The 24271-nt window shown below is 38.8% G+C and overlaps 1 protein-coding gene across 1 annotated transcript in view; it reads left to right on the forward strand.

The window, feature by feature from the left end:
• gc (GC vitamin D binding protein) overlaps positions 1 to 22939 on the forward strand; it is a 63108-nt gene extending 40169 nt beyond the window's left edge. Inside the window, 9 exon segments of the mRNA XM_036598965.1 lie at positions 7442 to 7574; positions 12073 to 12161; positions 12636 to 12703; positions 12706 to 12761; positions 13371 to 13573; positions 18674 to 18809; positions 20365 to 20459; positions 22114 to 22225; positions 22745 to 22939. Of these exon segments, the coding sequence (XP_036454858.1) occupies positions 7442 to 7574; positions 12073 to 12161; positions 12636 to 12703; positions 12706 to 12761; positions 13371 to 13573; positions 18674 to 18809; positions 20365 to 20459; positions 22114 to 22225; positions 22745 to 22786 (934 nt within the window). The 3' untranslated portion in view covers positions 22787 to 22939.
• Positions 22940 to 24271: the final 1332 nt, after the last annotated feature.

Genomic DNA, 24271 nt, shown 5'->3' on the forward strand with positions numbered 1-24271 from the left:
ATTTGGAAGCATATAATTATCTAAAATGTCTTTGCATGCTATAGCATTAACATTACTCTTCACTGGAATTAAGGGGCCCAAACCCTGAAGAACAGCCCCAGATCTTTATCCCACCTCCACCAAACTTTATTGTTGGCACTATGCATTCGGTTGTGTTCTCCTGGCATCCGCCAAACCCAGATTCATGCATCAGGTTGCCAGATAATGAAGTGCTTTTCATCACTCCAGAGAACATGTTTCCACTGTGCTTTACACAACTCTTGTTGATGCTTGACATTGGACATAGTGATTTTGGGCTTGTGTGAAACTGCTCGGCCATTTAATGAAGCTCCTGACACACAGTTCTCGGGCTGATGTTGCTCCCAGAGGCAGTGTGGAACTCTCTAGTGAGCAGAGGCGTAGCCAGAACTTAAACAATGTGGTTCTGAATTTATTGAAGGAAAAAAATTAAACAGCAGTTAATAATGTTCTTCTTTGTGTATATTAAAATATGATGAACTCAACACAATTACTGCTGAAAGTAAACAAAACTGAGTGGATCTATTTTCTTTGTTCACAGGAAAATTGTGTAAAAATTTGAATCAAATTAATTAAATGCATCACATTTTTAAAAGTGGATTAACGTTAACATTTTAGGTAATAGTAGTTAGGCTGCCCTCACCACAGGTTACTCATGAGCCAGGCAGTAAAGTGTAAGGTAGTATTTTGAACATCTTTGGCTGGGTCAGTGGGACTTGTTTTTAGACCATGAACCCACCCAAACTGTTTTCCTCCTGCTACACGCACATGCAGACACAGCATTGCCTTCATGCAAAATAACTTTTTTGCATCTGTGCATTTTCATCTTCTTCATATCTTACAAATGTATTATTCATAAGCTACACTGAGATAACCAAGGTGTCTACTTTGTCTACAAACTAAAACTAGCTGAGGAAGTTTTTGTGCTTATATGAGTCTTTACAGTAGTTCACAGAAATCAGCCCAAAAAGCTACTGGCCCACCAGGAATTCTCCTGACTCTCCTGATTACCCACTCTGGCCACTCTATACCTCAGATGAATCCAGACTTAACACACACATACTTTAACTGTAAAAAAGGAATTAGTTTAAAAAAGCATTAGTTAATATGACATGATTATAGATACTGTAAATGTAACTCTTCATTTAGGGCAGGTAGGATAACTTTTCTCTGGTGACTGCTTTATTGCTTTTGATGACAGCTGTCTCACTTTGCATAACTGGAGACCAGAGCTGTAGCCAAGGGGTGGCCAGTGTCACCACAACATGAAGCTTAGCCACCCCTTGGCTGTGAATATGCAACAGAGGGCATGTGATAAATACATGTGCATGCATCAGCACTCGGCAGCCATGCTCTGTGAGTTTGTGTGGTCTGCCACTTTGTGGCTGAGCTGTTGTTGCTTATAGACACTTCGATTGTACAATAATAGCACTTACAATTGACCGGGGCAGATCTAGCTGGGCACACATTTCACAAACTGACAGTGCCACATTTAAAGCAGCTCTTCAGTACAACCTATTCTCATTCCATTGCCAATGTTTGCATGGCTACGTGCTTTATTTTATACAACAAGCAATAGGTGTGGCTGAAACACCTGAACGCAATAATTCAGAGGGATGTCCAGATACCTTTGGCCATATAGCATATCTCAAGACATATTTCCTATCTAATGAAAGCTTTCTTACCATTTGCTTTGCATGACACTAAAGACCTATTTAGTCAGATTTCTACAGACCAAAAAAACTACGTCAAAGATCAAGATCGTGAAAATCAAAAAACACATGCATATTAATGTCATCCTTCACATTGAATTAAATGCTAAAGGACTGTGACGTGGTGTGACATTTTTAAATGGAGCTTGCATGACTTTTCTGTATTATACAGACTGACCAATCAGAGCTTCATTGTCATGGTTGCGGTCCAAACTAATTTGCACCAACATGGCAAAACCTTCTATAACAAGCAGCATGATTCAAATGATTTTTTGTTTTTAACCTTATGAAATTAAAAGGTACTACATGCAGAAGTAGTGCCTTGAATTCCACTGCTGACATACAAATACTTGCAGAATTACTTATAAAACAGTTGTAACTCTATAAGAGAACTGTTCTTTTTTTTTTTGTAGAATGCACTGTACCCAGTATGTGCCCATTTTAGTTGCAGTGTTTAAAAGAAAAAACATAAATTCATCACTGCTGTGTAGGAATCCATTTCTGCTTCATCTTCATCTTATTGCTGCGTCCCTGTTTAGAGTATTTAGAAAAATGCATCTGACTTGATGTGAAGGTTAAAAATTGGCATCTATTTTTTATGTCAAATGTAGTTATACCAAATGAATAAAGTGTGAACAGCAGCTTGGCTTCACTTTACAAGTCTTCTTGCTTAATTCTGACTTTTTGATCTGTTTGTTCTCATAATGGTCATGCTGCCATGTATCAAATAGGTATCCGATCTAGGAGCATATATGAAAGTGGCTCAAAACTGATTTTTGTCACATGTAGGCAACAAAATGGATTTGTGCTACCTCAACACTGTAATGTGAATATAGCCTTAGTGATGAGCAATGAAATTTCTATATAATGACAAACTGATTCTGTGCTTCACTCCACTTTTCCCATTCTGTACAATAATGTACACATTCAAGATTTTTTTTATTTAGTTGGGTGGATGGTAAAAATCATTTATCATTTGGTTTTGATTAGTACTGTGGACTCCCCTGACTTTCTTCTCCTCTGCACTACTACAGTTTACTTCAAATGTGGTCCAGGTTCGACAAACTAGCTAGTGATCATATGACTTGAGGTGAACTGAGGACTTCTCAAAACATAAACTTCATGAACATTTATGTCATTTGTATTTTTACTGTGCTGGTATTATGCCAGCCTACCACCACCATCCCCTTCCTTCAGACTCCTCTGAACACACACTCACACACACAGTGTTGAAAGGATACCATCACTCCTTTGAACTTCCTATTCAGTGGCTTCAAACTTTCTGAACGCAAATGTCAAAAGCTCTCCTTTCAGGTGATTTGACATAGAATGAACCCCCAGAAAAATCATTGTAAAATGTAAATGTGTGGCATTCATGGCTTTTCTAGGAGACCAATTGAAGGGGATGCTGGTTCCCTCAAGCATTTAGCTTTGTGCATGTGCAGTGACATTTCCTTACATTAAGAGACCTGCTGTTCTGCAGCCATAAAGACAACCTCTAATCTTCCACTTTACCATAATGGCAAGCAAACCGGAGAGAAAAGCTTTTGATCAAACAAAGGAAAGGAGAAAAAAAGAGCAAAAGTGGTTCGATCGCCTGGCATCAGATGCCCAGCCATGTCTGGGACCACTGTACTTAATTCCTGGATCACTGATCTTTTCATTAAAGCTGAGGTTTCTTCAGACAAAACCAAAAAATCAACAATTTCTGGAAAAGGAATGTAAGTTGGAAATGAAAAGAGCTGGCCAACTTGCTGTGCTTTCTAGAGACACATATCATGTTTGGGCCAAAGTGTTCAAAGAATTGTGCATGACTCTCTTAAAAATCAATGGTTCTTTGCTTGGATGAATAGTTCCTCAGAAAAACCTTTAATTGGTGTAGAACTATGTGGAAGTTCTTTTAACTTTACCAAATGTTGTTTTCGGTCACACATCTCATTTTTACAACAATAGTTATTTGAAGAACATTCCACTGAAATGAATCCAGTAGTATAATTCAAATAAAAATGAAGTTTCAAACTAAAACAATGTATTTTTGGCCAAAACAACATGGTGGTTTGAGTTTGGTATGGTGGACACTGTTTGCTGAACAGAACTCTTAAACCACTGTGCTGTTTGTTCTGAGACCTCCCCCAACTGTAATTGATCCTTATGAACTTATCATTTATTGTGAGACATCCCCAATCCTCCCCGCTGTGATTGGTCGACTCCAAGGATCGGGCTTCCAGGGGAGCTTATGAGAGTGTGTTTGGAAGTAGTCTGATCTCATTTTAGTTAGTTCAGCACTTGAAGTACTACCAGCTTTAGGAAACCGATGGTAATTCGTCTGTGCCAACCCTTTTACTTTACATTAAAAGGTGCAGTTGAAATTAATGAACTCTCAAATTTTGAGAAACGGCTGGCCTAGCAAACATTCTGCTCCACCACCATTTTGCATTTGATGGCAGAAATGGCAATGATGCCTCCCAAGTGCCAGATGCAAACGAACATGCTTTGCACCAGCTCTACCGGACAGGAAATCCAGGCATTCAATGCAGAATCTCCAGACAGTTTCAAACAAGTCACTTTATTACAAAGCTCTAATTTCAGACTTTGTCACTCTACTTTTCTCTGAGTCTGAAAAACAGAGAACTTGTTTTTTTTTTTATATACTGTAAGAATATATACTTTTTTGCAGAAAACAAAAGAAACAACATGACATGCCACACATTCTACATGTATTCTACAACAGACGTGTCTAGAACATCTTGGAGCAGAGACTGATAAGATTGATAAAGGAACAAGGAAATTATATTTTAGAGAACGGTTTGGGTGAAACAAAAGTAGCCCCAGGAACTCCATTCATCATGGTGTAGCACAGTGACAGTTTGAATAGAGTAGTTCCAGACTGTTAGAGAATGAGTAGAACAGTCTGGCTGCAAGGCTAGCAATGATCTAGCCAATGAACTACATAAGCAAGAATCCCGCTGGCAAAACTCGGCCTGAACCACAACCTTGTCAAAAGTGTTTGGTGCTGGTAGCTTAACTATAGCTTGACTTTTTAGAAAACATTTCAGTTTAGGCTGGACAGTTACTTTACTTATTTAAAAAAGTAAACTAACTTAAAAGTATTGACTGCTATCGATAATCCTAAAAGCTTTTTTCAGCAGCTTCCATTTACATTTGCTCATGTCACCAAGCTCTTTCAGATCTTGCGGTTTCTGTGACTTTTCTCTGGGCCTGCAGGGAACCTGTTTTACATTCTATTGTACCAGTACAAGCCTTCATTATAACCAGTGATTATTAAAGAAAACAGATACTGTTGGGATTAGTTTAGGGTTAAACAAACTAAGCTTAAGTGTTGTGGAACAGCTACTTTAATTTGCTCTTCTTTCTCATTAATCCCACCCAGGCCCTGCTCTTACATTCTTCTCACATGTTATACTGCATCCCTCATTCCACTTTGTCCCAAAAAGTACAATTTGACCTTTCCACAATAGACTAACTGTGTCCTTTTATGGTATTGCTGAAACTACAACAATGGCCAAGTATCTGTGGCAAAAACTAGTTTTGAGCCAACCTATTTAAATAAAGGTTAAATTAAAAGAAAGGGCTGATATTTTGTTTCAAAGAACAAGAAATGTAAATCTCCCTGCTTAATTTTGATTTGGATGGGGGGAAAAAAAACTGAACAATATTTTTTAACAAACTCTTAACAATAAAGGTGCCAAAAAGGGTACTTTGGAGTGATGCCACAGAAAAAAAACACACTTTCGGTTCTTTAAAGAACCTTTCAACGGATGGAAAAATTACAACGGATGTTGTAATTGAGATGTGCGTTTGTGATGAACACAATGCATTCTCATGCCATGGACAGCTTTTTTGCCCCAAAAGTAAAAGCTATTTACAGAGCAGGTAAGTGTGATAATTGCATCTGGGCCTCTTAACAATGTGAAAGGCGTCTCAATCAGAACTATGTTTCAAAATAACGACATTTTTTCCAGCGAGTTTCAACGATACACAGGAGGGCACAGTTCTGAGCCCTGAAAAATAACAAGCTGTTTCACCTCTTGGAGAGTGTTTAATTGCTTTACAGTGCGCACATTGCTGTACAATGCGCAGCGCTGAGTAATGGAATACAGCTAATAGAACACACTGAAGCATACCAGGACATAGGTCTTCCAGTGCCGTCAACAAATAACTGAATGTGTGCTTGAATGTAGTTATTAATTCAACAGTTATATAGGATGCTTAGGGATGTCCTATATATGTCTTAATTTAGCTTGTCTGGCTAAAGAAACAAAAATGAACTAAGGAAAAGTAAGAATCATAGTCAGAAAAACATGGAACACTGCTGAGACAAGAGATCAAGGACGAGAATAAGACTTGGTGATGCACAAAAGAGAAACTAGTGGTTGGAGCAAGGTTGGAAACAAAGTCTATACTGCATGCATCAATGAGAGTCTGATGTTAGGAAATGAAGAACAGGTGGTAGTGGTTAGTAGGCCATGCTTACCGCTGGTGGGCTACCATGGAAAAGGCCTGTTGATGAGCATGACACCCTTTCATGGTATGCTTTTTGATGTTACATATTATGCTGCTCTGAACTAGAAATCGTGACAGGTTGCAATGCATTGTGGAGCAATTTGAACTGTAGAAGGCTCATCCAGTGAACTACCCCCAAGCTGCTGGAGTTTTTGGAAGATGGGGTGGACATTCACCCAAAGTGGTGAGAGGAAGTCAACAAGGACATGCTGACACCAGTAATAGGACTATGTTTTGTGGGCTTCTCATTTGATGGCTAGAAAATGAAAAAAACAAACAAAGTGTCTTCTTACTGGAATGATGGAACGTTCCTCACATATCACACTAAAGCATAAACATCGCAGTCACTGAATGTGCACTTTGAACCATAATTTTCAACTTCATTTATTCATGTTATATAGACAGAAATATCACTTTAGTCACGGCTCTTATTGAAACACTAGCCTGTTGAGCAGTCTTTGTGACTGAAGCTCCTGCCCTCTGTGACTCAATAATGAATAAAGTCACTTGAATCTTTTCTTCTTGACACCTTGATCCAAAATCAAGGTCAACTGGGCCTGCTCAGCATTTGTATACATGCCACAGGGCACGGTAGGATGTTAATTGCCTAATTGTATGCAGTACACCTGTCTGGGAGCATCTGCACTTGTTATGTTTCTCCACTCACAAGAAGTTCCAAGTTTCAGTGTCAGTATAGGAAAAACTGAAGTCTTTGTTGGACAGTCACTGGACACACACTGGGCATTAATTATTCCTAACCTGCTGATAAGTTCACTTACAAAGTTAACTACACATTAGAAGGGTCCTAGTAACGTGTGGTATCCAGTGTGGTCATGATCCTGAGTGGAATATCGAAAAAGTACCAAGGGTACCACATGTCCTGTCTTGTGGAAGAATTCAAATTTTCTTTAGCAAGATTTTTGTAGTAGACATGCCAATGGAGTGCAGGTTTGTTTAATCTACAGCAAGATCATTTTAGATAGGGATCCCATTAGGGATGGAATATTCATGAGCTAAATATTAACCATGAGCAGATTAGTTTGTATAGTGCAAACACTTTAAGAAAACATTCAATCATGATTTGATTCGATTTCAATTTCTCTTTCCTGGAAGCTTTTTTTAAATGCACTTTGACACATATGCACGTCATTGTAACTCAGTCAGTATTCATCTTCTGTGCTTTCTAGGTATGTATATGAGTTTGCCCGGAGACATCGGAATATCCCCGCAGGTTTTGTCGTCAACACAACACAAAACCATGTGAGGATGGCAGAGAATTGCTGCAATCCAAATGCCTCCAAGCCCTGCTTCTTCAAAGAGGTATGGTAAAGATATTTTACTCTTGCTTCTCTTGGCTGTTCTTTGCTTGATTACTTTTGTGGAAATGCTCAGAAGGAGTAATGAACATAATGAGCAGTAAAGAGGGGTAATTGGTTACCATACGACAGCCAAATGCTCACATGCTATAGGGGACTGTTGTTCCAAAGAACGAGATAACAAGCACTATTCCCTACAATAAGCTAAAATTCACAAACGTTACCATTAGCAACCGTCTGTCGCTGTATACTTGACTTTGCTTTCACAGAAAGACCATAAGGAGTGTAAGTGTATTGAATGAAGTTTACTGTGTCTGTTATTCAGCCTTTTCACCAACAGTATGTGCCTAGAATACAGCTATGTGGACGTAAAGGTAATAATCAAAAAAAGACTCTTTTTCTAGAACAAAGACTAGACTGTATTAGAATCATCAGAATACAGTATCTAGTAAACCAAGTCCTAATAATTAGGTAAAAGACACTTTGACACAATTACAAGAAGAAATGGCTGAAACTAAATTTATTCCTGTTACACTGAAAAACACTGTGACTTTAATGTGCTTGTATGGTGGCAGACAAGACCCCACAGTATAATAAAAAACACATTGCAAACTCATAAACGCACTGCAAACACAGACATTTTTAGGTAAAAATAAAATGATATTATAGCAATAAGCCACAAGACTCTCTGCATTTCTGTGGATTTGCATTATGTAGAGCAGGGTGAAATCCCTGTAACACAGCCTCTAGTGGCTTACTGTTTTTTTTAAATAGAGAAACCTTAGCAGATTATTACATAATATTATTCAAATGTGTATCAAGTATTTTATAATGGCTTTGAATGTACCTCAGCCTTGTATTAAAGTTAGACTATCTGTTCTATAATTGCTGATTCAGAGCTTAAAAAATGATAAAATACATCCAATACAAGTAAAAACAGCATTAGATACTCTTTTCCACGTATTAAAGACGTTCTAAAGAGAGGAGACATTTCATATTGTCTTTGGTCCTTTTAGACATCTTTGTTCTCCATTATGTTCATATATCATACAAACTGCACAAGTGAACCAAGACCAACCTGCTCAGGGAGTCTCAGCCTGCTTATTTGGTATGCACCAGAGTTTTAATGGCAGCATTTTCAATCACTCTAAAGAACCGCACTAACAGAGCAATTGCACCAGGGCTGGATTGAATCAAATCAAATCTGTCAAGTCTGAATGCACCCTTTAAAGTTTAAAGACTCAAACCAAAGACAGGATGTGAGTTTTGACCAGGTTTGCACACTGTTTGGGAGTGGATTTCACTCATTCTTCCTAGCAGATTTGGTCCAGCTTGCTCAGGTTGGTTGGATGATGTTTGTGGACAATTTTCAAACAGAGTCTCAGATTCTTAACTGGACTGAGATTTAGACTTTGGCTTGGCCATTGGAGAACATTCCTCTTTTTGTTGTTTAACCACTCTTGCATTGCTTTGGCCTTGTGGTTGGGGACATCGTCCTGCTGGAAGGTGAAGTTTCTTCCAAGCTTTAGTTTCAGCAGACTGAAGCAGGTTGTCTTGCAGCTTCTCACTGTATTTTGCTTCATCCATCTGCCCTTTAATAAGATGCCTAGGCCTTGTCTAGGCAGTGCCTGAGTGGTATGATGCAGCTTCTCTTGCTTCACATTAGAGCAATATCTTTCATAAGTGTAAACTTGGAGCTTCCACAGCACCAGGATAAAACCAATATCACTCTCAATTAATTTTGTTGGACAGTCTTTTAAAATAAAACAGCACAGTACAAAATATAAAAGTGGCATTTGTAATCCAGCAAAATCTGACTCTAAATCTGACTTTTAAGGGGTCTGAATACTTTTGCAAGGCTCTGTATATTAATGCTTTGGACTGGGATTCAGTCATGCTGCATAAAGAGTACTCAAAATGCAAATGTAACACGTCCATTTCTTGATTTAGTCCCCAACAGTGGCACAATATCACACGTCATTCATGAAACACGTGTGCGCATCTTGTACCAGAGCTGATGAGTGTTGATGAGTGACAAACTCTTTTCTGAACTCTTTTCTCAAAAGCAACACGTGCAGTACTGGTCGTTTTAGCAATTTTTTTGTCTAGGGAACATTTGCATCACTGAATGTCGTTGTACTCACACGTGCCGTATTTGCAAGTGTAGTAGAGCGAGGGCGGGATGTGTGGCTTCTTGCATAACGCGATGCAGATTAATGAGCCATACACTGCGCTGGCTGTGGATATGAGAATAGTAATTTCCTATCTCAAATAAAACTTTGCCCAAACTGCCAGCAGGCACACAGGATGTAAAATGTAGATGAATACTTGACCTCCTCGCCAAAATGGAATCCTTACTTGCTCTAGTCTAAAGTATTTGTTTAATCCTAGGAGATTCTGCCTTTACATTTAGTTTGTATGATCAGCTTATTACTGATGCTTGCACTGCTTATGTTAATACTGTTTTTTCTGATCTTGGAATCAGAACCCAAGCAGTGCCATGAGGGGAAATTGTAACACATCCCCGCTATTCACAAGCAATTCGAAGAACAAGATTATAACTAGCTAAAAACTACATATAATTACCAAGTTATAACATAGTTATACACTATGTGTCAAAATGTATCAAGTGAATTTGGCTACTTTCAGGTCCACCAATTTCTGACCCAGGCATTCAATTGCACACACACAGTATATACAATCTCCACACAAAAGCAATGCCATTTAAGTGGGCCGCACATGAGCCTATGTACACCATGCCCAATGCTAAGTGTGGATTTAGAGGGGTAAAAAGCCCCGCAGCCCTGGGTTGTGGAAGAGTGTTCTCTGGAGTGATGGAGTAATGATTCAGAACTAATCATCAAAATCAGGACCTCACTAATGCTCTCATGGATGAATTCCATGAAATCTTCAGAGAACCGTTCCAACATCAGATATAAAGCTTTCCCAGAGGAGTAGGGATCAAAGGAAAATAAGTGGAAAAAACAGTTGCCAAAACTACAGTTAAAAAATGGGATTTCAAAGAACCATGCAAGACCTGGTATCAAACAGAGTACTTAAAACTTTCATATTTTACAGATAAGAGAAAAAATGAAGCTGCCCTTTGCTTCAGATATGAAAAAATCCAAAGGTGTTTCAGTCCATACACAATGACAGGCATGTCAAACTGGAAACCTTACGGGCCAAAGTGCAGCGGAGATTATCATTTACCCTCATCTAACACTGAATTCAGTTCATGAAGGCCTTGCTAATTAGCTGGTGAGGTGAATCAGGTGTGTTTAATGCGGCAGCGTGATGAAATCTGCAGTGTTTTGGCCTACGAGGGCTGAAGTCTGACGTTTAATTAATAGTAAAGCAGTTTCTCCTGTAAAGTTACCATTTTGGAGATACGAGGTTTTCTTCCGACAAAAGTGATATGTTTTCTTATGCTGCAAATTGAATATCACATACTTAATGGCTGTTTTGACTTGAAATTAAATAAATGAATGGTGATTTTTGCACAGGCTGTATGCTAAACTCTATTTTGTTGCCTAGTATTTGTACTAAGACAAAGTTGTATTTATCCATCTGTTGCAGTATGGGGGTCATATCAGTGATTTTTAGCAGTATTGACTGACAACAAAAACTGTATGCCGATTGCTGGGTGATTCAGATTGGTTTAAAATAAAAAATACAAGCTCAAAATGCACTACAACTAAATAAATAGTACGTTTCTAAATAGTGGAACAGAACAAAAGTCCTATCAAGTTTGTAAGACTTTCTTTTAGAATAGACTTGCAGCACTCCAAAAGAATAGGATCATTAACTTTATGATTGTAAACTTTAATATCACCTGATACCATAATATGTTTGCTGTACTGCTATACAGACTGGCATTTTACATTGATGGAAGTTGTTATCTTTTAATAGACAATGCAAACAATATGTAATCTGATATCTATAGAGATAAAGCTATCAATTCTGTGAGAGGTTGGACTAAAACAAGTGAAAAGAATTGTGTGGTCAGGCCTGGCATCTCATCATATACAGACTATATAGGAATAGTAGGAAGCACAGTATGAATAGTAGGAGGCACAGCTGATTCCACATTGTTGTATGGACAACTAGGCTTGTTGATGCTCTTCTCCATCTGTTGCCTGGAACCAAGAGTGGTCACACTGCCACCTCCTATTCCAAACGCCTTAATCATACACTAATCAGATGTCTGTAGTTTAGTTAGACCAAAAGGGGAAGATTCACCCTGCCTTTTGAAACAAATGATGTCACTGTTGGTGGTAAAATTGCTGATGATTTTGTTGGTGGTGGTGATAAAGATGTGTTATCACCAAAACTGATGATGACGCTGATGACAATGATAATGAAGAGGAGAAGAAAGAGAAGAAGAGCGACAAAACTGCTTCTTCTGCTGCTGATGATGACAGTGATGGTAGTGGTGGTGATGGTGGCAAACAAGAAACAGACACATTCATGGAAAACTCAATAAAAGCATTCTCTATTTGCAGAGGTATCAGCAGAGGAGCTCAACCACTTTCCTGAGATTTCTCTCCAATGTTTGTGAAAACCAAGTGAACCTGAAATCCTACCAAACCGGGTAAATGGCCTGCTTTAACAGTCTTGCCACTTTCAGTTGTCTGGAAAAGTCACTAAGCAATCAATGCACCCTCAAAATGCTGAAGGTCTAAATCTTTTTAGAATTAGACTCCACTTAGAAATGGGTAGCAAGGTGCACTCAATAAAGGTCCTAAATTGGAGAAAACGTCCAATTCTGTTTCTTATTTAAATCTTAATCTAAATTCTCTCAAGATCTCTGCAGTATCCACTCTAATATAAATGGTTTTGAGCACATTAAATTGTTCTGTAAGGATAATTTTCAATGCATAAATTTTTAACCAGAATGTCTCAAGCTAATCAGATGACATAGAGCTTAGTTTTACATTAGTTCATCACAGTTACACAAGCTGTGCATGTGCTGCTCTCATTTGTCTCAGTTTCAATTTGCATGCCATGTAAACAACATTCACATTACTAAAACACTGCCTCATAAACAACTTGCCCCTAATTGCAGACTGACTGCATTTTTCGGAAGTCTCCTGAGGGTACCGTTTGAAGAAGCATCGACCATTTCTAAGCATTCCAGTCTGGGCTTGCAAAATGCTGTTTACAACCCCAGCCTCAATGTGTCATTGAAGAGGTAAGGAGCAAAGGCTTAGATGTGCACAATTACTGTCCCAGACACATTATTCCTACTGTTTTCTATTCTGTCTTTCAACCAGCTGTGTTTTGGATAGTCCTGCCAGACTGCCCCAGAGATATGCTTGGACCTGACACAGCTTTTACTCCCAATCCTCAGCCAATGGCACTGAATGTCCTTTAATTTCCATAATTTGGCTTAACTTCACATTCCCTGAAGGGTTTGACTGTTGAAAGTCCCACCGTACTATATTTTCATTTCACTCTCATGCGTTTAGAACTCACCCTCTGACAACAAAAGCAGATACGTCAATCATGTTTGTCAATTTTTCAGTTCTTGGCTCTAGCACAATTTCAGCAGTGGAGATTTGACTAAGTACAGCAATCACATTAAAACCGCCAAGTAGACAAAAAAGGATTATTAACAGAGGAGTAATTTTCCTAAACAGAGAAGTGTGCCATATTTAGATCTGCAGTAAATAGGCAGTGGCTGCTTTTTCTTTGGCAGGAGCAAAATTCCCAGCTCATATCAATGATGGTAGAGTTTATTAAATTATTCACTCACGACAGCAGATCCAGGCTGAGTTCCTATGTTCCTTGTCTTTGGCAGTTCACCAGCTTCCAAAAGGTCCTCTGCAAGGAATCAATACTTGGCACCATGTCTGAGGAATTCCAGAGGTGCTGCAGCCGGGCCCCACAAGACACCCTCACCTGTGTGGACAACTTGAAAAGAGAGCCTCCAAAATCACTGAACATGACTCAAGTCCCCAGTACGCAGCTCTGCGAGAAGGATCAAACAGACATCACTGACAGGTGCACAGGTCAACATATCATATCCTGTATCTCACATCTCCGGAAGGAAAATAACAACCAGAGTTTCACATACATGAAAAAAAGCAGCTGTCATGAGGGTAGGCCTTCACAACATACAATCATTGCTGCCATTCTAATATTAGCATTTTTATTTACATATTGTGACGTTTCATTTACACAAATGTCACCATACTAATCCCCGACTGTGGTTTTAAACTTGCACCATTTTTTATCCCTTCTTCCAAAAATAGTGCAAGTCAGTCAAATTAACGGTAGATTATTCATTCTGTGGATTTGAATATGATCAAAAAGACTCTCTCCCCACATATATGCGCATATGCTGAATATTCAACTAAACCAGATTAGCATAAAGCTCCAGTTCAAGTGTACACCTGATCTCTATACCTTGGTAAACAAGCCACTAGCAAAAGCATGTTCACCATACACAATTTCACTGCCTACCATAGAGCCATCTAGAAAGCTCTCATTGCACTATGCACTAATAATAACAATAATAATAATCTTTATTTGTATAGTACTTTTCATGCTGGTGGCAGCTCAAAGTGCTTTAGAGACAGGTGATAAATCTTAACAGGACTAGCAAAAATCATCAGTATTATTTAGAGCGATAATACAACTTATTGCACTGTATCATTCAATCTGAGCCTTTCAATCCAAACCGCATAGGTATCAAATAATTTATTCAATAGAGTGCAGCAAATAAATAAAGGACTCATTTTAATACTGATAAAGCATAACGTCTAAAACAATCAAGCTCATGATGAGGGCAGAGCCTCTGTCCTCTCTACTTGAGAAGCAAGAGCAGAATCAAGATTCTACTTGTATGTGTATATTGGCTTGGGCTAATACATTAGCTTGTAGCTCAACAAAATGCCGTTTAGCAAAGAAGCCAAGCATCACCTCAACGTTCTGCTGTTCTAGAGTACAATAAATACATTATCATCACTTTAAAATAACCAGTCAAATCTAAACAATATTTTTTAAGCAAATATCCGCCGAGACGTTTCCAACATCATTGCGCATCCCTACTTAACCATATGGGTTATTCCTGATAGACACTGATAAGAGATCAGCCTGATCTCCACTACAATGGAGTCAGTGACCAGTATAAAAAACTGGGTGCTGGTCTTGGTCCAGCACCTAGCCCTGGCACACAATATTTAGTGCAAATAGACACAGTGGGCTATGATGTGCTGTGTGAGGCTGATAAAGCTACTTGCGTGCATGGGTGGACAAGAAAAGAGGAGACCATGCTGAGAGTCTGACAGGCTCACAGAGAGGCCATGATTAATTTATCCCAGACTGTAATTAGATGGGCCTCTCTACATGGCTTACGTTCTGTAGTGGGAAAAGAGAAACAGCCTGAGCCTCTGGTTTTGTTGAGGTGTTCTTTGCGTCCTATCAAAGACGAGATCAAAGATGATAAATGTGTTCCAGCCACATTCATGTACTACATGGAGATCACAATCATAATTGGTTTCCTGAGTGGTCTTACAAACTAGAGGATAAGCCGTAGTAAGGGTAGACTCGCTTTCCATTTACTTAATGTGGTTTATGGTAATGAGATTTGGAATTAACAACAATGACCTTGTTTTTTTCTCATTCTCACGTTGCTTTTTTTTTGTTTGTTTGTTTGGACGACTTCCCCCCCAGATAGCAAGCATATCAGTCCACTAGCTTGATAAGGATGGCATCCGGCTGACTGTACACTGCTGGTCAACCCTCAAACCATCAACACACTCACTAGATTCTAATCTCCTCAAACAGATTTTCAATGCGCACTGCCTTTTATTTTGGAAAATAAACTAAAACAATTAAAACCAACATTTAAAAGAAAAAATAAATGACTAGGCCTAACAAAAATTGTTGAAAATGTTAACACTGCTAGATTGGCTAAAGCTGTATAACCAGTTTTATTTATGATAATACTGTTAAAATGACTTACTAAACTAATTTACAAAGGATAATGAAAGAAAGAAATGAAAAATAAATGTAAATGAAAAATAAGTAAACTGGATGAGTGGAAAATGAATGCTGTAAAGAGGCAGTTTGTCTAACACTCTGCTTAAAGTTCCAGGCATATTGAAAACGTCCGTATGATAAACTTGAGTGTTATATTAAACATCCAGCAAAGTGTGAAAGAAGAATATAATATATCAATATGATAAAACACAGCTTAAACACAGCTAATCGGACCTTTCTGAGAATTGTGTGGACGGACACAGTGTTCTTGTATGAATAAAACAAAAGAACCAGCAACCCCCCCCCCCAACACACACACACACACACACTCCTCTCAATGCAAAGAAATATAGTGAAATTACGGAGCCCCGCTGGTGACATCCTGTATAAATAAAAATAATGCATGGTCACGACTTAGTAAAGCGTGGGAACGAGATCTTAATGCGTGGCCATGACTTAGTAAGTTGTGATCTCGTTCCCACACCTTACTAAGTCATGGCCACGGCTTAATCATCTCATTCCCATGCCTTACTAAGTCGTGGCCACGCATTAGGATCTCATTCCCACGCATTAATAAGGCGTGGCCACGCATTATTTTTATTTATACAGGACGTCATCATCAGGGCTCCGTATGAAATATATCAGTCATTGAAGTTTAATCAAAGAGTACACTCAGTACATGTTTACTGTTTGCCTGCAAGATCAAGACTAACCTTATTAGAAAGAAACAGATTCCAGGTATAGGTTCCCTGGGTCTTTAGCCACTGGTGGGCCGCCAGCTTTGCCATCAGTGGCCCATTATTCCCCCACCCCGCTATCTGGGCTTGTTTTTCCTGCTGATTCGCTGGTCAACTGTACCACCTAGTGGCCGATGGTTAAATTAATCAGCTATTAACCTCAGAGTTCTAATTATGTGGGTTTTTGTTTGTTTGCTGTTTTTATCCCCTGTTAATATTCAGTTATGCCCTAAAGAGTTCTTGAATTTCTGATTACCGTTAAACAGTAAAAGGGGTCCAGTTAACTCACTCGTGCTGTGGTCATTTCCTCTCCTTCAGAGTGAACAGTGGCTAAAGAGCCTAGAACGCTAAGCGAGCCTGCAGGTTCTGTTACCTCACGAGTGAGCTGAGTTGATAGAAACCTCATGAGACACCTGCTCGAAACAGCCAACACTAATGATGTCTATCTCTAACAGCCTCCAGCTAAAAGCCTTTCTTCTCTGGCCTCGTAAGGGCACGGAGACTGCAAACGGAGCCTTGTCTACAAGAAACAAGCACTGGCAGCGTCCAGATAATCACTCTGATAATAAACACAGCACGTGGACCTGATTCATTCAGCTTGTGTGGGCGCGCTATGTATTTAGCTCTTTGTGGGGACCTGCCTGATAGAGTGTCCTGACTGTGGGTCTGACCGCAAAATCCGAGTTTCTTCACTAGTAATAACGACACTGTGGTGACGTTCATGTACACTTAAATCGTACATACGATACTTCCGACAATGACATGGAGGCAAAAGTTTCAGCTTCAAAAACTAAAACAAGCTGTTGTCTCACTGAGACGGTGAAGACCTTCCTCAGTTAACGCAGCGGTAGTTATTCAGGCTGTGCGCGCGCGTACCTGAGAGCATGACGTTTATGACAACCAGCCAATCGCGTGAAAGATTCGAGAAAGAGTCGATGCGCTTTTTTCCAAAGAAGGAAAAATAAACCCTACATGTGGAAATCCCCATAAATAAACAGGGGGCGGGGTTAAAAACAAGGTATGCCATTGCGTCCCCTTGCAAACGTTTTGCATTCCATCGCAATAATTTCGGTATAACTCGCTATTATTTTGCGTTCCCTCGCAAATGCAGTGGATTTTGCATGGGAACCTAAAACTTTTGTGTGGGAAGCAGATGGCATTTTTTTCGCAATGGCACTTTAGGGTCTCTGTATAAAGTGTAGTATTTATAACTGTAAAAAAACAACCACTAGTAACTGGTTGGGTAATAATTGCTTGATATTCTTGATAAATACTGTGGGGTCTAAAAGTAAAAACCCAGCTAGCAGGGAACGTTTCCATTACTTTGGCTAATGTTGCCTACAAGTTGTAATCATGTTTAAATAAAAGCTTTTATTGCTCAAAAACGTTTTAAGGGTGTTTAGCATTTCAAATAATGTTCCTATAAAGTTACATGTTTAACTGCAGCACTCAGAGGATGATTTGAGGATGTTGTCAGGGCCACAGATTAGGTTGCATGATGACGTTTTAGAGAACATTCCAAGAAGAGCATTATTAGGGAAAGAAACGTCCTGCTGAGAATATTAATACAATATTTGTGTAATATTCTCAGAATATTTTTAGAACAAAAAGTATCCTGATGGGGATGTTCCTATTTTTTAATCACAAGCCATATTTTTAGTATAACATTTTGAAAAATTGTTAAAAAGTGAGAAGTAGACTCTTTGAAATGTTTAAATGAATTTCAGTATTTCTTAGTATTTAGTTTGTCACTGCTTTGCTTTAATGAAAGTGCACTCAAGCTGGCAGGAAGTGTCACATATTTGTTGAAATATTTCTGCTTCATTTTAATTGTCATAAATATTCTGTTTTAAACTTTTCAAAATTCTAAAACTGTTTGTTGTTTATTTCCAGGATTAAATAAATCCTCAAAAATTTTATTGTGACCTCAGACTTTTGGACCCCACCATATATAGTGTAATTTGTCCTCTCCACGGAAAAGTGATCATTTTTACATGGTTAACAAATCAGTGACCCTAAAAGGACTGGATGGGTCCAAATTCATCTAGAGGCTGTTCCAGAAGCACTGCCTTGATTAATCCAAGAGTGGGATATGATCTGAAATCCCAAACTTAACCTGCACTAGAGAAGGTTAGATGTGCAGTATAAGTTGCCCTGGCGATGCAGCCTGGTAGAAAGTGATGCACCATCATGAGATCGAAAATCCAGTGTTAGTTTGAATTAAGCTTAGAGTTAGCTGCCTAAGCAAGAAGTCCTGCTTTGTAAAACAGGCCTCTGGTGTTCTTAGTATCCTAAAAACATGTTGTTTAACACAAACAGAAGTCAATGTTAATGTCCCACAAAGATATGAATACAAACTTAGCTCTTTGTGTATCTCCAGATATTTGTTCCAGATTGGAGTGAAGCACGCATCAGTCTCGCTGCCAGTGCTGACGACCATACAAGATCAGATAAAGAGCACAGTTGTGGCCTGCTGCTCAGCCCCCGATGACTCCACAACGTGTCTGAAGGAAAAGGTAGAACTCCATCATCTGGCCTATCAGTGCGGTGATGAATGGCTTTATTTACGCCTGCCTTAAACAGATTAACTCTCAGATCTCATTATGGCTTCTGTGCAATTCTCAGTAGTTAGAACTGTTTGGTGATCGATTGTGTTGGACGTTCATTTGCCCTCAGGTGCGACACTTGGTTAAAAACTTAAAACAAAGCTTGGCAATGGAAAGGCTTTGCCTAAACGAAGCTTCACTTCCACAGGCCTGCTGTTTCATTAACAACAGTTTTCGGTTAACAATCCTGATTATCACATCCAAAATTAAGGATTTCTTTTGTGTTACTGTTGTAAGTTGGTATTAAGACGTTCATATCCTCCACAGTTGCTTTCAGGATCATAACAAAGCTCTATTTTAGTGTTTGTGAATGTTAAAGGGGCTGTCAACTTTCCTCAATCTGTTTATGCTTTCAGATATAGGTCACATGAGTTTGCTATCCACAGTCAAATAAAGAACATTGTTGGTCTTTCTGATTGAGAGATTCTTGCACTTGTGTTTCCTCGGTTGGATATGAGTTGAACAAGACTATGTCGGTAGTTGACATGAGGTTTTTCAGAATAAGGGCAGATTTTTTCATCATGATTCATTTATCGCATCACTCCTGATCCTGAAATCTTTAATCAGAATACAACGATTTTGCCCAGCTCTAAAATGTCTTCTGTGCAACAGCAGGTGGGGAACATAACATTAACCCAATTAGGTCATATCAAGTGACTGCCATCAGCACTTTTATAAGATTCAAATGAATCTTTCACAATTTAACCTATAACATATTAACCCATTAATGTCCATACATGAAATTATAAATTATAAAATGTGGCCTGTGCAAAGGTTATGGTATATTTCATGATATTTTGTATTTTTCCAATATGTTACACTCAAAATAAATAGAAATTGTGCTTTAAAATGTGTAACTTGTTCTCACCTAGGGTGTTCAAACTTTTGCTTACAACTGTATCACTTGAATGTTCTGATTAAATTCAGTTTTTTGGGCATATGGGACTACTGATTGGCAACAAAACAGTAAAAAATCCACATTTGATTGTCGATAAAACCATGAAAATGACACGAAAATGAAAACATTCAAATGAATAAGGTTTGACGTTCATCCAAAGTGTAAAAATGTAATGGCTTTCAACACTGTGACATTTTTCCTTATCATACTAAATTTAGTTATTGGACAGGAATGACTTACGTTCACAAATAGCTGACAATTAGTTTACACAGGTTGATTTGACTAATCACTATGACTCCCATCCCCATATACAAGGAGCAAAAATTAATCATTCGATTGGATGTTTGATTCTTTGAAACAGACAAAAGAATCAGTTCAGAAAACGGTCCATCTTCCCATCACTACTCTCTCTTGAGAGTCATTGTTCATTCAGATTGTCAAGACTAATTTTGCTGCCTCCAGTCTCTTTTTGAGGTTTCTACTGTGTTTTCTTTTTGAGGTTTCTGCCGCTGGCCTGTCAGATTTGCCAGAGAATGACTTTATTCTCTTGACTGTTTCATCTCACAGGAGAGTAAGCTGGAGAAGACAGCAGTGCTGCTGGCCAAGACGGACGCCTTGTGCTCGCAATACTTTAAGCTCGAGTTGCCTGCCTTCAAAACACTGTGAGACCTTTTATGAATATTCATCAAGAAAACTCAAATTACCATTTCATTTACTTTGAATAGCAATCCTTGAACAAATGAATGTGGACTTCTCTTCAGTGCCCCTTAACTAGCCTGCGCCCAGGCTCACTTAGCCGCTGTGACAGCACACCATCTTCTTTAACACCTTTTTTGTAGGAGAAAAAAATAGACAAACAAAAAGAAGCACATTTGGGCTGTGTATAACTAAGTCTATGTCCAATTTTGGTTGTATTTCCCAAACACAGTCTTGGAGGCATCCAGCTCCCAACACACTTGATCCAACTAATCAGCTCATTAACAAACCTCTTACCAGTGTTGGCGTAGTTACTCAAAGAAACAAATTACTGATCACTTCTCTCAAACTGTAATAGGATTCTCTAGAAAGAGTAATCTTTACTCTTTAAGACCCACACAAATCTGTACTGACTGGAAATTACAAGAGAAACCGAGTAGTCTTTTCAGTAAACATCAGTTTTTAGTAAACTTCAGTTAAAAAGCCTGTTAGGCTTCCTGCCTTTAAACAACATATAGCCAGTTATGCTTATAAAAATGGCTAATGCTGTTTGAAAACCAAGAAACTAGCCAGTAGAAACAATTCAAAAACAGCCTTCTCAAAATAAGAATTTCATGAATAAAGTGTAAAACGTACAGGAGCTGTTTCCAAATATAAAAATCAAGTCTGGTCTGTTTAGGTGAGGTTGGTGGTCTTTCTCCTTCAGCACAAGGATCTTCATCCATCAGTTTCAGATTACCCTTATTAGATGCTTTGCCAGATTGTCTACCAAGTTTACAATGTTTCCTGCACTTGCGCTGCTCAAATTAACAATCAAAGTTGCCCAATCAGCTGTATCAGCAAATGTGTTCTCTCAAATAACATACAAGGACAGACATGGATAATCTATATAGAGGAAATTTAGGTTTTAAATGCATTTCAGTAAATTAGTTTTGTTTTTTAAAGACATGAGTAACACAAGTAATGGAATTATTAAGTCAGTAAATGAAATGTGATTACAAGAATTTAAACCTTACATTACTTAGTTACACATACATATGAGGCAATCACAAAGTCATCACCGTACTGTAACACTTTATTTTGTAATGCATCCTCCAACGCAGCCCCTCACTGAGCTGAAGTGGGTGTGTTAAAGCAGGAAAAGCACAAAATGTTCTGTGCAGTGGACCTGCAGGACCAGGCCTGTGAAATGCTTGCTTATGGCACCTTGGGTTCAAATTGTCGAACCACAATTGTTCATTGCTGGTGCTGGAGTTCCAGAATCCAGCAGCTCAGTGATTTCTCTGCTCTAGCATACCTAATAAATATGCTCATTAACAGTGATTCAGGTCTGTTTAAGCAGTGAAATCAGCCCACCAGAGTGGGCACCCATGCTACACTGATCTGTGACTGATCATCCTTCTATAGTTACTGAAGGCTCTTCCCCCAAAAAGATAATACTGTGACAAGTGATGAAATATAGCAGGACCCAGTCAAAATTATACAAATGAAATCGTACGATTTAGCTGTCCTCGGCTGTTTACAGAAAAAAAAACTGATTTTTCAGTTTATTTCAGCAGGGAAGCTGGAACCAGCTCTGTGTGAAGGGCTCATGTGCTTCAGTGCCTTTCTGTGTTCCAGGGTCCAGCGGGAAGTCCAGGGGAAGGGGGCCGAGAGTCGAGGCCAGGCGTGGGTGGAGCTGGCTACTACCTGCTGTCCCCAGCACTCGCCTGCACAGCTGTGCCAAAAGCTGGTAAGCAAGCCGCCTCTGGCTTTGGAGCAGCCTCAAAGCGGCATTGAGATCACTGGACTCAGTAGCGAGAGAATGGATTCAGAGGATGGGTAGTCAATGATTGAAGAAGGGTTAAGTAATGATTGGGGAAATGTTAGGCAGTGATTAGGGAAAGGTCAGCTAATGATTTGGAACACATTCACTTTATGGCCATTACCAGGAATTTAGTAAGGAATTACTATGTAAACATTAATTGGTAAACAAAATTAAATTTTACAAATGCAGATTAAATTCAACAGCAGGGTGTTGCACCATTGGGTGCCACAGTGTTTCATCTAGGATCTACAAAATAGCAGATGAGGATGTGTGGTGCTTAAACGATTCTTCTCAAAGCGCATCTGAAATGAGCTTCCACACTGCTTTGTAAATTCAGCCGCAATTTAGTAAATGTCAGCACTGCTCCGAAATCAGCACAGCAGCTAATAGTTAAAGGGCTGTATCTCCCTGTCCATTAATTTGCATTTTCCTTGCCTTTCACAGACAGAGGCGGTCATTAAGCATGAGGATGACGCTACAGCTTGAGCACTCATCAGAGCCATCAGAGATCCTGAATGTAATCAAAGAAGTATCGTGACTAGAAAGCGTTTAATTACGCTCCTCTTTAAATAGAAAACGTGCCACTTTTGAGCTCAATTGTTCCCTCGGTCTCAAAATAAACTCGAGCTGCCACATGCATCATTGATTTTCCAGTATTTTTCTTCTTGTCTCCTCAAGGCCCGTGACGTGCGATGTTAATGTTGGTCTAAAAATAAAAGGCCTTTAATAATGAATGAAAAAACACGTCTTACATTCCTGTTACCACTGAGATTTTTTAGACAAAGCGATGTGATACTTAGCTTCTGCAACAAGATTTTTAAAAATGTAATGTTTGTATATCAGTCCTATGTGTTATATTAGGTTTTCAGCCACCAGAACTGGTGTACTAATTCAATTCAGTTTTACTTGTATTTGTATAGCAACACTTTCAATCAGCATTGACACAAAGCATCTTTACATTAATATGGATTTGCTATAGACGCTTAATGAGCAAGCTGAGGGAGACAGTGGCAGGAAACTGTCTGACAACTGAGGATGGAACATTGAGAGGAACCAGGACTCAAAAGAGGGACACCAGAGGGAGAAATTATGATCTGAAATGTTAAGTTGGTTTTAACAGAGGCACTCGGATTGTAAAGGGATGAACTAGTTGTAAGAAAAAGCTCTACTGTGGAAATAATCTCTTCTTTATGATTTAATTAACCACATTAACAGATTGCTGTAATCTATAATCTTTGAGAATTCACATTTGGAGCTCTAGCTCGCTTTCTCACAAAGAAACAATGATCTCCTTTACCTGCCATGACCCCCTTTTAAAGAATACTGCTAAACCTGTCTTTCACGTTGTACCGTTCGTTTTTCATTGAAAGTTTCAGGTAGTTCAATGGTTATTCATCTTTAAAGCTCAGTCTTGCATTAAAAGGAATAATTGTATGAGAGGTTCCAGAAGGTTCTTCTGCAGAGTTTCAGAGCAAGACCATATTAGCGTCCTAAGCTGGAAATGAATAAGAAAGATCAGCAGCTTCCTATGAGAAATTACCTCCTCATGTTCAGATCTGTTGGAAAGGAATTCACAAGATATAAATCCTGTAACAAACGGCAACCTCAGTTTATTTCAGCTGTGATGCTTCAGTTGGAAAACAGCCTGTTGCATGATTTTATGAGGCCTGTTGCATGATGTTGAATGGTGAAATTGTCTTGTACATGGTTAAGAAGTGGTGACAGTTGAATTGGAAACATTAAGGCTAATTACACAAAATTTGTAAACATAAATATTCAGAGCCGCACTTGCTTCACGACCTGATGGTGAATTAAAGCTGCACTATGTAAAATTTGTTTGTTAAAACTGAAGGAATTCATATTACTGAATCAAGAAAAAAAAATCTGCTAAAATATGGTGTTATTGTGCTGCTGCGTGTTTCCCTGTAAAGCCTAAAATATTCATTCAAGTTGAGTCAGTCAGGTTGGATT

The sequence above is a fragment of the Colossoma macropomum genome, unplaced genomic scaffold (genome assembly GCF_904425465.1).
Source record: "Colossoma macropomum unplaced genomic scaffold, Colossoma_macropomum, whole genome shotgun sequence".
Lineage (NCBI taxonomy): Eukaryota > Metazoa > Chordata > Actinopteri > Characiformes > Serrasalmidae > Colossoma > Colossoma macropomum.